Source organism: Myxine glutinosa, chromosome 11 (assembly GCF_964187855.1).
Source record: "Myxine glutinosa chromosome 11, kmMyxGlut1.1, whole genome shotgun sequence".
Classification (NCBI taxonomy): Eukaryota; Metazoa; Chordata; class Myxini; order Myxiniformes; family Myxinidae; genus Myxine; species Myxine glutinosa.
The window spans coordinates 84,748,094-84,766,356 of NC_136271.1; the positions used below are offsets into that span (position 1 = coordinate 84,748,094).

Genomic DNA, 18,263 nt, shown 5'->3' on the forward strand with positions numbered 1-18,263 from the left:
TGCCCGACGTGGAGATCGGTTTCTGAGGTTTGGGACAAGGAAAGTAGGGACAATGACAGGGAGATCAGGAGAAGTGGTGGAAGTATTGGTCAGAAGAAGAGTGGACATAATTTGTGTGCAGGAGACGAGATGGAAGGCAAGTGGTGCGAGAATGGTGAAGGGTAGGCAGGGACAGAAATACAAGTTTGTGTGGCAAGGGTGCCCAGAAGGCATGAATGGTGTTGGTGTCCTGTTTTCTGAGGAGTTTGTAGACAGTGTGGTGAGTGTGACGAGAGTGAGTGAATGGTTGATGATGGTGAAAATTATGATTGGAAAGCTCTTGGTGAACGTCATCTCAGGATATGCTCCGCAGGTTGATCGGAGCGATGAAGAGAAGGACAAGTTCTGGTGTGCGATAGAGAAGCTGATGGAAAACGTGAAAGATGAGGAAGTTGTTGTGGTTTCTAGGAGACCTAAATGGACATGTGGGAAGGAGTATGGATGGTGTTGAGGGAGTTCATGGGGGTTACGGATATGATGTGAGAAATGGAGAAGGTGAAAGGATTTTGGAGTTTGCTGATGGAGCTGATTTGTAGATTTGTAATACTCAGTTCCAGAAAGAGGATAATAAGCTTGTTACATACACATCAGGTGTGTCGACGACAACCCTTGACTACCTGCTGGTGCGTAGGCGAGATAGGGGGCACCTCCGGGACACAAAGGTGATCCCGGGGGAGGAGGCTGTTTCACAGCACCACTTGGTTGTCTGCGACATAAGGGTGAAAGGTGCGAGGAGAGCTCGGCAGGTGAAGTACCAATCGAGAATGAAGGTGTGGAGGCTGAAAGAGGTGACAGTGAGGGAGGCATTAAAAGAGAGGCTGAGTTTGGTCGAGGATGATGTGGTTGAGCTTGAAAGTGGTTGGATGTCAATGAAAGACAGTCCGTTGGGAGCCGTTGGTGAGGTATGTGGATGGACAAAAGGACCACCGAGGCACTCGGAAACATGGTGGTGGGATGATGAAGTTGGAAAGAAGATTGACGAGAAGAGAAAGAAGTTCAAGGAGTGGCAGAAGGTGAAGGGTATGGGGACAGAAAAGGCAGAGCATAAAAGTTATAATGCAGCCAAGAAGGCTGCAAAGAAAGAGGTAGCAAAGGCGCAGGAGGCATGGAAGAAAATGTTGGGAGAACGCTTGGATTTGGAAGAGGGTCAGAGAGCGGTATTCAGGATTGCAAAAGCAGATAGCGAAAGAGAGGTGTGATGTGATGGGGGTGAGTTGCTTGAAGGATGAAGTGGGACAAATTTTTGTGGACCCAGATGGAATTAAAGGAAGATGGAAGAGATATATGGAAATACTGTTGAATGCAGAGAATGAATGGGATGGCAGCATCGAGAGTAACCCAGTTTTAGGACCGGCAGAGAAGATAACCGAGAAGGAAGTTGAGGAAGCGATAAAAGCCATGAAGAGTAGAAAAGCGGGAGGGCAGACGGGAGTTGTGGTAGATATGTTGAAGGCAGCGGGAAATTGGGGTGTGAAGAGAATGACAGAGATCTGCAATCTGGTGGTGAAAGAAGGCCGCATTCCAGTGGATTGGGAACCGAGTACCCTCGTCCCTCTATACAAGTGGAAAGGTGACCCTCTGGACTGTGGCTCGTATCGAGCGATAAAGTTATTGGAGCATGGAATGAAGGTATTGGAAAGGGTGTTGGAGAGGAGGATAAGGAAGAAAGTGAAGATTGACGAAATGCAGTTTGGATTTATGCCAGGAAGAGGAACGACAGACGCGCTTTTTATTGAGGCAGTTGCAAGAGAAGTACATGGAGAAGAGGAAGAAGTTGTTTCTTGGGTTTGTTGATCTGGAGAAAGCATTCAATAGGGTTCAACGTGAAATAGTGACATGGGCATTGAGGAAGTTAGGAGTGGAGGAATGGTTGATCAGAGTAGTGATGGCAATGTACAAAAGAGCGCGCACAGCTGTAAGGACGAAGGACGGGAACAGTGGTGAGTTTGAGGTGAAGGTGGGAGTGTATCGGGGCCGGTACTAAGTCCACTACTATTTGTAGCTGTGATGGAGGTGCTGGCTCGGAACATAAAGGAGGGTTTACCATGGGAGTTGTTGTATGCAGATGATCTGGTGTTGATTGCAGAAAGATTGGATGGACTGAAGGAGAAGATGAACAAGTGGAAGGAATGTACGGACACAAAAGGTCTGAAGGTGAATATCGGAAAAACGAAGGTGACGGCAAGTGGTAAAGCATGTGGTGAGGTGGAAAGAACTGGGAAGTGGTCGTGTGCTGTGTGCAGGAAGGGTGTCAGAATGAATTCCATTCAATGTTCAATGTGCGCTGAGTGGGTTCATCAAAAATGTAGTGGTTTGAGAGGGTCATTAACCAGTGTGGCAGCTACATTCAAGTGTAAAGTGTGTCCAGAGGGAGCTGCAGATGGAGGAAATGTTGAGTTGGATCTTGGAGAAGGCGTGAAGCTGGAAGGTGAAAACATTTTGTTACCTAGGAGACATGCTGAATGGAGAAGGTGGATCAGACTCAGCAACGGTTCCTTGAGTGAGATGTGCATGGAAGAGGTTTCGGGAACTGAGTGGTGTGCTGATTAGGAGGGGAGTGTCGTTGAAGCTGAAGGGAAAGGTGTATGCTGCATGTGTGAGAAGTGTTATGATTTATGGGAGCGAGACATGGGTAATGAACGTAGAGCAGCAATGAAGGCTGGAAAAGGTGGAAATGCGAATGGTTCGGTGGATGTGTGGAGTATCGTTGAGAGAGAGGAAGACAAATGATGAATTGCGAAAGATGATGGGAATAGAGCCTGTGATGGATGTTGTGAAGAGAAACAGTTTGAGATGGTTTGGTCATGTGTTGAGGAAGGATGAAAGTGACTGGTTGAGAAGAGTGATGGAAATGAATGTAGAAGGAAGTAGAGGACGGGGAAGACCGAGAAAGACTTGGCTAAAGATGGTCGAATAAGAAATGCGGGCAAGGGGGTTAACAAGAGGAATGAATGAATGAATGATCGTTTTAAGGCCATTTTCCCCGCTAGAGCAGGGGTTAACCTTGCGGGCCCCATGACAATCATGGTTCCCTGTTTGCGGCAATGTTTTTATGGCCGGATGCCCTTCCTGACGATGCGCAGGGATACGGTGTACCTATTCTAAATCGGGGTATACACCGTGATCATTCATCCCAGCAAGCTGGTACTCAATTTGCCGACCTCGGAAGGATGACAGGCTGAGTCAACCCCCCTGGTGTTAATTCAGCGATCGACGGGATTCAAACTCAGGATCCTAGGATCCCAAGCCGCCACCCTAACCGCTAAGCCAACACCAGGCTTACACCAGGTTAACAAGGGGAGATGCAGAAAATAGGGCAAAATGGAGAAGATTGTCATGGGGACCCCAAGGCTAACCCCCACTAGGGAAAATGGCCTTACAATTCCTGTTGTTTCATTTTATTTTATTCTAATATGGTTCTGAAATGCATTATTGGAGTCCCTAATAGTGTACCCCAACAACTTTATGTGTTTTTGTGATTTAAGATGGGTGGGAAAGCTCGCCTTCAAGACTGACTTATCACAAACGTGAAAATATTTTGTTTCTCGTTCAAGCGGAGCCAACATCTGTGAAAGTTTAGCTTTGTGTTTGTTGGTGTGGAAATGTTTTATATAATTGTGTTTATAATCATGTTCACAAACATTACAATATGTTGTGACCACGTTGTTCTTTTTATAAAACTTCATCATATTCTTATTATATTAGTTCATCTGTTTGGATATAAGAAAGATATAAAATCAATTATTTTTACGAAGATGAATATATATTTCTCTCAACCGTTTTTTTGGTTATATATATTTTTATATAAAAAAAACATATATATATATAAAATGGCACTGAGTTATGATAATTTTGATATTAAAAATATAATTTTTGGAACACCTAAATATTACAGCCGCAACGGAGCTGAATCTTGCAAGATATCAATTAAATATAAATATTCAGATGAAAACATTTCAAAACTATATGTTGAAACACCAGACATTTTCTTGGGGTATTAAGCCAAACTATCCCGCCTGTACGGATAATAATAAAACTATTGGATCATTTACTTTTCCACTTAATATGATCAATTCCCGATCATCTTCAGTCTACACTATCCGAGGAAAGGAAAACTATTAAAATATTTGAAGCGATTCTTTCATCGGTTAAGTCATATGTCGTAAGAGAAACTAAATTTAAATATCCTCTTAACATAATAAATATATTTTGGCGTGAGTGTGATGAGAGAGCATCTACCGGGAGTCATTCACTCGCCATGTATCCAAAGCTTTATAAACCACAAAGAAGATAGAAAGGAAAATTCTCTGATAGAGATTAAAACGGCGTTTTATAAGAATAACGATTCTGGAGATAATATTGATGATTGTTGTATCAATCCTCAAGATTTGATGGGGGTAAACTGTAAAGTTATTTGCGCAATCCAGGTTTCTCAGATCCTGATTGGAAGGGCATGGGTCATTCATTCGATTGAAAGTTAATGATGCTGTTGTTAAAGAAATATTTGGTAAAACACGTAAATGAGTACTTCGCACTTTATGAATATCATTCTCATTCATCCAACAACATCTAATTAATTAGATGTAATATAATATAACCCCCACACAAACATTACAATATGTTGTTCTCAAAATTTTTAACTATATGGGTTAAAAATTTACTGTTTTGAGAAACAAGAGGGATGTGGGAATCTAACCTTTGCACCACATGTTGGTCACATGTGACTTTTTTTCCGTCTTGCGTCATATGTAGAAAATCGTGAAAATCGAGAAAAATGGCAAATTGGAAATTTCTTTAAAATCGGAAATTGTAATTATTTTATTAATTCAGATTGTTTTGTTAGGCTCCGCCCACTTTTAAAAAATCGCCAGGGGGTGTTACGGATTCGGCCCTTCCGTGGTGGTGGTTTTCATCCACGTGAAACATTTCTGGTTCGGTATTATTATTCTTATCGGGGTTGGAAGGAAACGGCGATTATTGTTGTTTAAAGGAAATGGTTATTGTGATTAAAAGGTTAAAAGCGCTCATGGTAAAAATGAAACAGGAAATCGGATCGTGCACCGGAAGACGTTGAGCGAAGAGGAAGAGGTCGTGAGGCAAAGGTCGGGGAAAACGCATGTCGAAGCTCTGTTACGGGCGTGGTCGAGCGAACGTCACGAGTGAACTTTGAGATCTTGAAAGGAAGTTCGTGCGATAGGTGTTATCGCCGGAGTATTGAGGAACCTGCGTAGTCAGGTATCGGCATTGAGGTTCCGGAGAATCCTTGCCTAGATGCTCCGGCTCGAGTGAGAGCCGTCCGCCATTTTGCCCCGCGCGCTGCATTTATCGGAAAAGGTTTTTGTCGCGTCGGCTGGTCTTACCCTCCGGTGGTCTGCCGGGGAGGGCTGTGCACTAAAGCGGCGTTTGAAGATTACACGGCGGTTCGCTGATTGAGTGGTGAACGTGTACGTCGGCGCGCATCTTTGGGGATTTTCCATTCTACCGAGAGTTTGCTGGGTGTTGGACCACGTGACTTCTGTGTCGCCTCGACTGCCTACGCCTCGATTGATCTTGATCGGACATTGTTCCAACGATCGCTGGAGCGAATCAACTTCGCCTTGGAGAGTTATAGAAACATTGAGGAGTGCTCGGTTCCATTCCCTGGGAGTGCCGTGAGTTTGAGTTAAGTTACTAGATAAGATGGTACCATCTTAAGATTGATTATATGGTTGATTGCTATCATTGTTGTATGGTTCTTCCTGTGTGCTTTTTAATACATTATTTGGTTTGGGGATAATCATTGGTGTGGTTTCAATATTGATTTCGATACAGGATAATATATTTTTCTGCCGTGGCGCCTCTCGGGGTTCGGAGGTATACCAAGACCAGTAGTTCGAAGAGGAACACGCAACAGAAATTGGGGGCTCGTCCAATTGACTCGTGGGCTCGAAATTGGGTCTGCGTCCGGGATATAAAATTCCCTAAATTTAGTCTGGGAAAGAATTCCCTAACATTCCCAGAATTCCCAAATTTGGAACTTTTTCCAACATTCCCAAATTTTTCCAAAAATAATTTTTTTTATTATTTAAATTTCTTGTGTGAAGGTTAACAAGTGTTAACAATAGTCACCATGGAGTTTGACGCAGAGAAGTTTGCAGTGACCCCTAGTGAGGCACAGTTCAGAGCGCTATTAAAATCGGACCTCTTGTTATTGGCCAGACATTTTAGCTTGGAGGTTCGAACGAATATGAGGAAAGCAGAGATGCAGAGATTGGTGATAGAATCTCTGGTGGGACAAGGAACATGGGAAGAGGGAGCCTTGGATTGGTTACCCGAGGAACAAGAAAATGTTGAGCTCCGGAAACTGGAGATGCAATTGCAGAGCCAGGAAAAGGAAAAAGCAGAGGAAAGGAGAGCTGCAAGAGAACTCGAAGAAAGAAAAGCAGAGGAAAGGAGAGTTGAACGAGAACTCCAGGAAAGGTTAGAAGAGAAAAAGCACAAGAAAGAGCAGAGGAAAGGATAGTTGAAAGAGAACTCCAGGAAAGGTTAGAGGAGAAAAAAGCAGAGGAGAGAAAAGCCGAAAGGGAGTTAAAGGACCGTGAAATGGCGCTTCAGCAGGAAATTAGACTCAAGGAGCTGGATGTAATGAAAGAACGGGGAGAGGTACCATCCATGCCGACTGGTTCGACACCTAGTCAGAACACCTGGGATGTTGGCAGCCATGTGAGGCTGGTTCCACCCTTCAATGAAAAGGAGGTCGCCAATTTTTTTTTCACACTTTGAGAAAGTGGCTCAACTGCTAAAATGGCCTGAGGAGTCCTGGACCATGTTAATGCAAAGTGTTCTGGGTGGGTAAAGCTCAAACTATTTATTCGGCTTTACCGATTGACCAATGTGCAGATTATGAGATAGTGAAGAAAAACATTCTCAAAGCTTATGAATTGGTCCCGGAAGCTTACCGGCAAAAATTCCGGAATGCCAGGAAGAGGGAGAGTGAGACCCATGTGGAGTTTGCCAGAATGAAAGAAACCATGTTTGATAGGTGGTGTGATTCAAAAGGGGTTGGGAAAGACTTCGAACTATTGCGGCAATTGATCCTGGTGGAGGAATTCCAACAGTGTGTCCACGAGGACATTAAAGTTCATCTGGAGGAAAGGAAAGTACCAAAGCTGTATGAGGCAGCAGCCATGGCTGATGACTATGCCTTAACCCACAGGATGGGGTTCCACAAACCTAACTTCTCACCTAGACCTAGCCAGGGGAGCTATGGTACATCAGGGGCGGAGAACGAAAATTCATGGGGGCGGCCTCGAGATGAATATGAGGACCACTCTGATACCACGACTTCCAGAAATCCGAAGACAGCAGTTCCAAGGCAGACTTAACCTCCGGGGGGCTCGAGACAAACCACGAGGTTCTCCTCCGGGCCTACTTGCGCTTTTTGCCATAAACCTGGACACTTGATGTCCCACTGTTATGCTCTGGGGAAGGAAAATCAGGAGCTGAGTTCGACTAGTACAACTCCGAATGAAATGGCAAATGTGAGTAATCGCCCTCAAAAGGGGTACCAACCATTTATTTCAGAGGGGTTGGTGTCACTGGATGGAGACCCGACTACCCGGAGACCTGTTAGGGTATTGAGGGACACAGGAGCACATCAATCGTTAATGCTTGAAGGCATCTTGCCATTGTCAGAGGAGACGGCAACGGGTGATAGTGTTCGTTTACAGGGGATTGGTGGTTGTGTTAGAGCTCCACTTCATGTCATCCATTTGGAGTCCGATTTGGTGTCAGGACCGGTCACGGTAGGTTTACAAGCCACTCTTCCTGTAGAGGGAGTATCTTTGGTTATCGGGAATGATTTGGCCGGTGGTCAAGTTTATGGTAACCCGATGGTTGGTAAAAAGCCCAGCAGGGAAAATAACACACCAGTTAGGGATGGCGACAAATTTGACAAGTTATTTGTAGGTGGACTGAACTTCAAAACAAAGGAAAAAGTTCTGACCTCTGTTTTCAGCAAATATGGACCGCTTCTGGAAGTGCGGCTGGTAAAAGACAGGGAAATGCAAAAGTCAAGAGGGTTTGGCTTTGTCACGTTTGAAAACACAAAGGACGCCAAAGAGGCAGAGACGGATTGGAATGGTAAGGATTTGGAGGGTCGGACCATAGCCTTAGAGAAGGCAGGCCGTAGGCGTCGAGGGAGCTACAGAAGAGGAAAACGTGGCGGTAGTTTTGGTGGTGGCCGCAGTCGATATTACTACGGAGGATCCCAGGGTTACGGCCGCTCCTGCAGGAATGATAATCAGGGTAGTGGCCGAGAGGGAGACCGCTATTTACGTGACTACAGTGACAAGCGGTCCACCCATGATTATTATGAAAGTTAGAAAGAGTTGAAGCGCTGAATGCTGCAGAGCAGCCCAGCAAAAAAAAAATAAAAATAAATCCTACATGGATTAACCGTGAATGCCACGTTCCTAAAGGCGTCTATGTAGTGAACTTTCCTACACGGATTAACCGTGAACTCTACGTTCTTAAAGGCGTCCATGTAGTGAATACTTCCAGGCCTCACCACCCCAACCACCATGGAACCTGGCTTTCAGCTCGGCCTCCCGGGAAAAGTGTTGTAGTTTTGCTTGACTTTGGATTTTGATTACTACCCCTTAACCTTCATTCAAAAGAAACAAAAAGTAAAATCAGAGGGGGATGAGATGGAGTTTGGCTTTGCAGGAGTCTAACTGGGAAATTGAACATGTAAAGGGCAAGGACAATGTCGTGGCTGACGCTTTGTCCAGAGTCAATTAACTTTGGAAATCTCTGTGGGTTGTTCAAAGTTTGTTGCTTTATTTTTGGGAAATCTTGATTATTGTCGTTCACGGGAATTGATGATTTGGGTTGTGAGTTTACGTTTGTTGGTTTGAAGAGTTGGCCTGCAAAGAAAGTTTTTGCAGTGATCAAAATTTCTTTCTTGAGGGGGGGGGGGGGGAGGGGGGGGGGAGTGTTACGGATTTGGCCCTTCCGTGGTGGTGGTTTTCATCCACGTGAAAAATTTCTGGTTAGGTATTATTATTCTTATCGGGGTTGGAAGGAAACGGCGATTATTGTTGTTTAAAGGAAAATGGTTATTGTGATTAAAAGGTTAAAAGCGCTCATGGTAAAAATGAAACAGGAAATTGGATCGTGCACTGGAAGACGTCGAGCGAAGAGGAAGAGGTCGTGAGGTAACGGTCGGGGAAGACGCATGTCGAAGCTCCGTTACGGGCGTGGTCGAGCGAACGTCGCGAGTGAACTTTGAGACCTTGAAAGGAAGTTCGTGCGATAGGTGTTATCGCCGGAGTTTTGAGGAACCTGTGTAGTCAGGTATCGGCATTGAGGTTCCGGAGAATCCTTGCCTGGAGCCGTCCGCCATTTTGCCCCACGCGCTGCATTCATCGGAAAGGTTTTTGTCGCGTCGGCTGGTCTTACCCTCTGGTGGTCTGCCGGGGAGGGCTGTGCACTAAAGCGGCATTTGAAGATTACACGGCGGTTCGCTGATTGAGCGGCGAACGTGTATGTCGGCGCGCGTCTTTGGGGATTTTCCATTCTACCGCGAGTTTGCTGGGTGTTGGACCACGTGACATCTGTGTCGCTTCGACCGCCTTCGATTGATCTTGATCGGACATTGTTCCAACGATCGCTGGAGTGAATCAACTTCGCCTTGGAGAGTTATAGAGACATTGAGGAGTGCTCGGTTCCATTCCCTGGGAGTGCCGTGAGTTTGAGTTAAGTTACTAGATAAGATGGTAATATCATTGTTGTATGGTTTTTCCTGTGAGCTTTTTAATACATTATTTGGTTTGGGGATAAACATTGGTGTGGTTTCAATATTGATTTCGACACGGAATAATATATTTTTCTGCCATGGCTCCTCTCGGGGTTCGGAGGTATACCAAGACCTGGAGGTCGGGGAGGAACACGTAAACAGGGGGATACGGGGATCTGCTTGGTGTCCTAGATATCTCATTTCCCTACTACTGAGGTGGGGCAAATATATTTTGGTTTGTGCTGATAATCTCTCATCTGCAGCAAGGGTCAGCAAACCACTTGAACTGTGGCACGTGTGCAGGTGAAAATCGTATTTCGTCTTTCCCTTACCCTCACAGAGGGGAGGGAGTGATATTTTATGGCCATGACATGATCCTGGGTACCACCAAGGCGGATGTAAAATTTGCTGGAGATCACCCAGCCCCGGGTGTTTTTTTTTTGTTTTTTTTCTCTCTATGATTTTCAGACAGAGACAGACATGCATCTCGTTTTTAAATTGATGTACCTCACAATTCTAACACTAACACACACACACGAACACTAACACACACACACACAAACACTAACACACACACACGAACACTAACACACACACACGAACACTAACACACACACACGAACACTAACACACACACACGAACACTAACACACACACACGAACACTAACACACACACACGAACACCAACACACACACACACACACACACACACACACACACACACACACACACGAACACCAACACACACGAACACCAACACACACACACACACACACACACACCAACACACACACACACACACACACACACAAACAAACACACAAACAAACACACACACACACACACACACACACACACACACACACACACACACACACACACACACACACACACACACACACACACACACACACACACACACACACACACACACACAATCGCAAAAGAATACCTATGTAGAACGAAGCTCATTGTGAAAATATACCTCCACCAAAGAAAGAAAATCAAAGCCATAAACCAGCCCGCGCGCGTGGACCCACTCCTCCCCCGCGCGCGTGGACCCACTCCTCCCCCGCGCGCGTGGACCCACTCCTCCCCCGCGCGCGTGGACCCACTCCTCCCCCGCGCGCGTGGACCCACTCCTCCCCCGCGCGCGTGGACCCACTCCTCCCCCGCGCGCGTGGACCCACTCCTCCCCCGCGCGCGTGGACCCACTCCTCCCCCGCGCGCGTGGACCCACTCCTCCCCCGCGCGCGTGGACCCACTCCTCCCCCGCGCGCGTGGACCCACTCCTCCCCCCGCGCGCGTGGACCCACTCCTCCCCCGCGCACGTGGACCCACTCCTCCCCCGCGCGCGTGGACCCACTCCTCCCCCCGCGCGCGAGACCCACTCCCCCCCCCGCGCGCGAGACCCACTCTCCCCCCGCGCGCGAGACCCACTCTCCCCCCGCGCGCGAGACCCACTCTCCCCCCGCGCGCGAGACCCACTCTCCCCCCCGCGCGCGAGACCCACTCTCCCCCCGCGCGCGAGACCCACTCTCCCCCCGCGCGCGAGACCCACTCTCCCCCCGCGCGCGAGACCCACTCTCCCCCCGCGCGCGAGACCCACTCTCCCCCCCGCGCGCGAGACCCACTCTCCCCCCCGCGCGCGAGACCCACTCTCCCCCCCGCGCGCGAGACCCACTCTCCCCCCCGCGCGCGAGACCCACTCTCCCCCCGCGCGCGAGACCCACTCTCCCCCCCGCGCGCGAGACCCACTCTCCCCCCGCGCGCGAGACCCACTCTCCCCCCGCGCGCGAGACCCACTCTCCCCCCCGCGCGCGAGACCCACTCTCCCCCCGCGCGCGAGACCCACTCTCCCCCCGCGCGCGAGACCCACTCTCCCCCCGCGCGCGAGACCCACTCTCTCCCCGCGCGCGAGACCCACTCTCCCCCCGCGCGCGAGACCCACTCTCCCCCCGCGCGCGAGACCCACTCTCCCCCCGTGCGCGAGACCCACTCTCCCCCCGTGTGCGAGACCCACTCTCCCCCCGTGCGCGAGACCCACTCTCCCCCCGTGCGCGAGACCCACTCTCCCCCCGTGCGCGAGACCCACTCTCCCCCCGTGCGCGAGACCCACTCTCCCCCCGTGCGCGAGACCCACTCTCCCCCGTGTGCGAGACCCACTCTCCCCCGTTTGCGAGACCCACTCTCCGGTGTGTGATGCTATCCCCTGCGCAGTGCGCATGAAAAGATGGGGATGGGGTGGGGAGGGAGAGGATTTGAGCTCTTAAAGTTAGATTTTACATTGGGTGTAATTACACACTTCAAACTGTATTTCCCATGTGCATGCACCTGCATTCACATGTTATCAGAAGTAAATAAATTGTGTGAATTATATCCATGTAACTATTTTGTAAAACTGAATGTGCAGGTGCAGCATCTAAATTAAGATGTCCAATAATTGTCACACACGTCCATGCCTGTGGGATTCCCACGGATGCCCCCACTAGTCTCTATTATATTCTGCTAAGGTGAGCATGTGAGTCTGTTGAGGGAGTGGTTGCACCCGTTCTGAGGGGCTTCAAAAAACAAATCTTCACCATTTTGTTTGCTCAGCATCGCGCTGAGGCATCTTTTGTTGGGCTCGCTTTCTCACTCTCTCACAATTTTATTGAAACTCTAATTCGATATCTGATTTCATTTTTCCCAGTCGCCAAGATGGTTTTAGCCTCGGTTGAAAAAAACTGGAAGAAAATTGGATGAAAGTTAGCATTTATAGAACAAAATTCATTTTAAATGAAATAAAGGCCTGCAACATAAAGTCTATTGAGACTCCAGCACGGCTTTATCTCGACTCTAATGCAAGTACCTGTCGTACGGCCAGAGCATACTTCAGCCCGAGAAGGCCTCCGTGGCGCACCTCCCACTGAGGAACGTGTAGCAGCTGCAGTAGAACGCTCACCGTGGAGTGCACCGTTGGTATGACCATGAATTGCAGCGCCACACCCAACGTCTGGGCACACGTCTCGCGAACTGGGGCAACAACCTGGCCCAAATGTGGTCCCCAATTACACAGAGTATAGCACAGATGCACAGTGCAATTATGCACATACATCATCGCACTACAACCACATTCACAACCTTGAGCGTTCACCATCACAACCTTGAATGAAGGCTATGTCAACAAGGAGCACAACTTATTTACACCAGTGAATGATGCTTTCAAAATCAGAAATAATCACAATTGTACAACAACAACACAACAACAGGCATTTTAAGGCCATTTTCCCTGCAAGAGCGGGGGTTAGCCTTGCGGGCCCCATGACAATGTTCTCCATTTTGCCCTATTTTCTGCATCTCTCCTTGTTAACCCCCTTGCCCGCATTTCTTCTTCGACCATCTTTAGCCAAGTCTTTCTCAGTCTTCCCCGTCCTCCACTTCCTTCTACATTCATTTCCATCACTCTTTTCAACCAGTCACTTTCATCCTTCCTCAACACATGACGAAACCATCTCAACCTGTTTCTCTTCACATCATCCATCACAGGCTCTATTCCCATCATCTTTCGCAATTCATCATTTGTCTTCCTCTCAACGATACTCCACACATCCACCAAACCATTCGCATTTCCACCCTTTCCAGCCTTCGTTGCTGCTCTACATTCATTACCCATATCTCACTCCCATAAATCATAACACTTCTCACACATGCAGCATACACCTTTCCCTTCAGCTTCAATGACACTCCCCTCCTCGTCAGCACGCCACTCAGTTCCCGAAACTTCTTCCATGCACATCTCACTCGAGAAGGTGGATCAGACTCGGCAACGGTTGTTCCATTCAGCATGTCTCCAAGGTAACAAAATGTTTTCACACCTTCCAGCTTCACTCCATCTCCAAGATCAAACTCAACATTTCCTCCATCTGCAGCTCCCTCTGTGCTCACCTTACACTTGAATGTAGCTGCCATACTGGTTAATGACCCTATCAAACCACTACATTTTTGATGAACCCACTCAGCATACATTGTACATTGAATGGAATTCACTCTGACACCCTTCCTGCACACAGCACACGGCCACTTCCCAGTCCTTTCCACCTCACCAGATGCTTTATCACTTGCCATCACCTTCGTTTTTCCGATATTCACCTTCAGACCTTTTGTCTCCATACGTTCCTTCCACATTTCCAATAATCACAATTGTACCACAAACAAAATTAAATAATCACAATCACAAAATTAAAGAGCATTAAATAACACAAAAAAATTATCAATCGGTCATTATTGCTAAAAGTTCAAATGTTTAACCTTGAGTACATATGTAAAAACTATCATCCCACTTTAAAAAAAACATAGGGGCAATATCCCTGGCACTCACGTGGTAAAATAAACAGTATATTGCACTGACCTTCCAGGTACACTACATGACCAAAAGTATGTGGACACCCCTTCTAATTAGTGGATTCGGCTCTTTCAGCCACCCCTATTGCTGACAGGTATATATAATCAAGCACACAGCCATGCAATCTCCATCAACAAACATTGGCAGTAGAATGGGCCATACTGAAGAGCTCAGTGACTTTCAACGTGGCACTGTCATGGGATGCCACCTTTCCAACAAGTCAGTTCGTCAAATGTATGCCCTGCTAGAGCTGCCCTGGTCAACTGTAAGTGCTGTTATTGTGAAGTGGAAACGTCTTGGAGCAACAACAGCTCAGCCGTGAAGTGGTAGGCCACCCAAGCTCACAGAACGGGACCGCCGAGTGCTGAAGCGCATAGAACGTAAAAATCCTCTGTTGCAACACTCACTACCGAGTTCCAAACTGCCTCTCGAAGCAACGTCAGCACAACAACTATTCATCGGGAGTTTCATGAAATGGGTTTCCATGGCCGAGCAGCCGCACACAAGCCTAAGATCACCATGCGCAATGCCAAGTATCGGCTGGAGTGGTGTAAAGCTCGCCGCCATTGGACTCTGGAGCAGTGGAAATGCGTTCTCTGGAGTGATGAATCACGCTTCACCATCTGGCAGTCCGACGGACGAATCTGGGTTTGGCGCATGCCAGGAGAACGCTACCTGTTCAAATGCAAAGTGCCAACTATAAAGTTTGGTGGGGGAGGAATAATGGCCAGGGGCTGTTTTTCATGGTTCAGGCTAGGCTAGGCCCCTTCGTTCCAGTTAGGGGAAATCTTAACGCCACAGCATACAATGACATTCTAGACGATTGTTTGCTTCCAACTTTGTGGCAACAGTTTGGGGAAAGCCCTTTCCTGTTTCAGCATCACAAAGCCCCCGTGCACAAAGCGAGGTCCATACAGAAATGGTTTGTCGAGATCAGTGTGGAAGAACTTGGCTGGCCTGCAGAGCCCTGACCTCAACCCCATCGAACTTGAACATGCCCGTAGACCGCCTTAGACCCCAATTTTTTTAAATGCCGGCAACAAACATTGGAACATCACTGCTGATGAACGGAACATTGTGGTCAAGTTTAATCGAAATTTTATGTGTAGATTCTGAGAAAAAAAGCAAATACCTATTTTGGGGGGCAATCCCCCACTTCCCCCCCCCCCTCCTCCCCACCCATGAAACCTCTCAGGGCCTGATTTTCTTTGTATGCCGTGAACAAACTTTGGAGCATCATAGGTGATGAAGATTGTGGTCATGTTTCATCGAAATTGTGTGTGTAGTTTCAGGGGAAAATGCAACTTCCTACTTTGAGGAGTCAAACCTGGACCCACTTTAACCCCTGGTAGACCTCCTTAGACCCCGATTTTTTTTAATGCAGTGAACAAACTTTAGGTGCAACACAACAAATATAATTTGTGCCAAGTTTGGTCACAATCCCTTCAGCACTTTCGGAGAAGTTGCAAGTGTTTACGGACGGACAGACGGACGGACGACGCACCATCGCATAAGCTCCCCTGAACTCTGTCCCAGGTGAGCTAATAATATACACATATATACCACAAAAACCACTCGAGTATGAGCATAAATAGAAAAATTTATAAAACAATTGAATTTCCTTCACCTCATCAGATACAAAGTCTCCAAATCTGTCAAGAGCAAAGACACAAAGCAAACGGATGGCAAGATCCTCAAGCCATTGCTGGTGCTGCTCCTCCATCTGCAGGTACAAGGACGTAAGGATGTAAGAGGCATGCCATGCATGATTGATTCAACCAATGTTTGATTATTTCATAAACATCGGGTTGGTAAATCAAAACATCACAACCGCAAAAAGGAAGAGTAATGAAGATTACAGTAGGGGAGGGAAAAGGGAAAGGAGGTTGGGAAAACAAGAGTAATGAGAAAGGTATGTATGGGAATGTCAAAGTAGTGGGAGAGGGAGGGTGAGGATGAGGGTGGAGGTGGTGGGAGGATGCGAGTGTGGGGGGAGGGTGTGAGTGTGGGGGAAGAGTGTGAGGATGGAGGTGGGGGGAGAGTGTGAGTGTGGAGAGAGGATGTGAGTGTGGGGGGAGGGTGTGAGGATGGAGGTGGGGGGAGGATGTGAGTGTGGGGTGGGAGGGTGAGGGTGGAGGTGGCGGGAGGGTGTGAGTGTGGGGGGAGGGTGTGAGTGTGGGGGGAAGAGTGTGAGGATGGAGGTGGGGGAGGGTGTGAGTGTGGGGGGAGGTGTGAGGATGGAGGTGGGGGAGGGTGTGAGGGTGGAGGTGGGGGGAGAATGTGAGGGTGGAGGTGGGGGGAGGGTGAGAATGTGGGGGGGGGAGAGTATGAGGGTGGAGGTAGGGGGAGGGTGTGAGTGTGGGGGGAGGATGTGAGGATGGAGGTGGGGAGAGGGTGTGAGGATGGAGGTTGGGGGAGGGTGTGAGGCTGGAGGTGGGGGGAGGGTGTGAGTGGGGAGGTGGGGGGAGGGTGTGAGTGGGGAGGTGGGGGGAGGGTGTGAGTGGGGAGGTGGGGGGAGGGTGTGAGTGGGGAGGTGGGGGGAGGGTGTAAGTGGGGAGGGGGGGGGAGGATGTGAGTGGGGAGGTGGGGGGAGGGTGTGAGTGGGGAGGTGGGGGGAGGGTGTGAGTGGGGAGGTGGGGGGAGGGTGTGAGTGTGGAGGGGTTGGGGGAGGGTGTGAGTGTGGATGGTGGGGAGGAGGTCTGAGTGGGGAGATGGGGGGAGGATGTGAGTGGGGAGGTGGGGGGAGGGTGTGTGTGGGGAGGTGGGGGGAGGAGTGAGTGTGGAGGTCGAGGAAGGATGCGAGTGTGGAGGTGGCGGAAGGGTGTGAGTGTGGAGGGGGAGGGAGGGTGTGAGTGTGGAAGTGTGAGGAGAGGGTGAGTGTGGAGGTGGAGGGAGGGTCTGAGTGGGGAGATGGGGGGAGGGTGTGAGTGGGGAGGTGGAGGGAGGATGTGAGTGGGGAGGTGGAGGGAGGGTGTGAGTGTGGAGGTGAGGGAAGGGTGTGTGTGGAGGTGGGGGGGAGGGTGTGATTGTGGAGGTGGAGGAGGGTGTGAGTGTGGATGTGAGGGAAGGGAGGCGGAATTTAACCCTTTTTATTTTTTGTTGTATATAGACACCTCATTAGGACAACAAATCCATTCAATAATTTCACATTTTTCTCCTCAAACAGTGCAAACTGAGACTTTCCTCCTCACTTGTGCTGTCAACCAGCTTTCCTCCACTCTGACCATGAAATTTCAGGATCTCTCGCAATCCAGTACCGGCTCCATGTCGGATCTGAAAATACAAATATGAGCTTAAAATTATGAAAATAAGTACGCACAAGAAAAACTACCCACACATGTTCAATGTGCTTGAAGGGGAAGCCAAACGCTCAGACCATCTCAATGCTAATCTTTCTCTCGATACCCGACAAAATAGATATGTGTATTTTTTCAATACCCAATTTAAAAACTGGTAATTCTCCCATTAAAATTCGAAATCTTCTTCTTAACGCTTATCCGTGAAGTCATTCTCAGAAGTCGACCGCCACATCCGTGCTGTCTACGGGTTACATCACAGTTTGGTTCAATTCAAACAGCGAATAATTTTCTATTTTTCACAAATTCCCAGTCAATGCGTCCTTGGTGGTTGGTGAAGCATGAAACCATCTCGCTTTGTATTGCTACAATGTCCGAAAGACCATAAGTTTGCCAGAAATTGGACGAGGTTTGTCCGAAACACCCAAGTGTGGATTGGACCCCCAAAATGTTCGCTTTTGTGCTAGGAACATTTCACAGTGAAGTGTTATGAAACAACAGCTTTTCATACCCACCTCACCTCACCCAATCATATCCAGCTGTGCCTGGACTATGTGTCCTTCTCTCCTGCCAAAGTGGAGAAGTTTCTGTCAAACATATTCTCTGATTCTGCAACTGGACCAGACGGCATCTGCCCACGGGTCCTAAAATCCTGCTCTGCCGCTCTATCTCACCCTCTCTCTGTTCTCTTCACCCTCACTTTTGCTCAACGTCATCTGCCATCTGCTAAGAAATCAGCCAACATTACTGCTTTACACAAGAAAG

At 48.3% G+C, this 18,263-nt stretch overlaps 1 protein-coding gene across 3 annotated transcripts in view; it reads right to left on the reverse strand.

The window, feature by feature from the left end:
* Positions 1–18,263, reverse strand: part of BTAF1 (B-TFIID TATA-box binding protein associated factor 1) — a 321,948-nt gene that overhangs the window by 243,156 nt on the left and 60,529 nt on the right. For all 3 annotated transcript variants that reach the window (XM_078786829.1, XM_078786828.1, XM_078786827.1), the window contains exons 9-11: positions 17,386–17,475; positions 15,830–15,925; positions 12,670–12,846 (exon numbers count right to left, since the gene is read on the reverse strand). In XM_078786829.1, the coding sequence (XP_078642955.1) occupies positions 12,670–12,846; positions 15,830–15,925; positions 17,386–17,475 (363 nt within the window). The remainder of the gene's footprint in view (positions 1–12,669; positions 12,847–15,829; positions 15,926–17,385; positions 17,476–18,263) is intronic.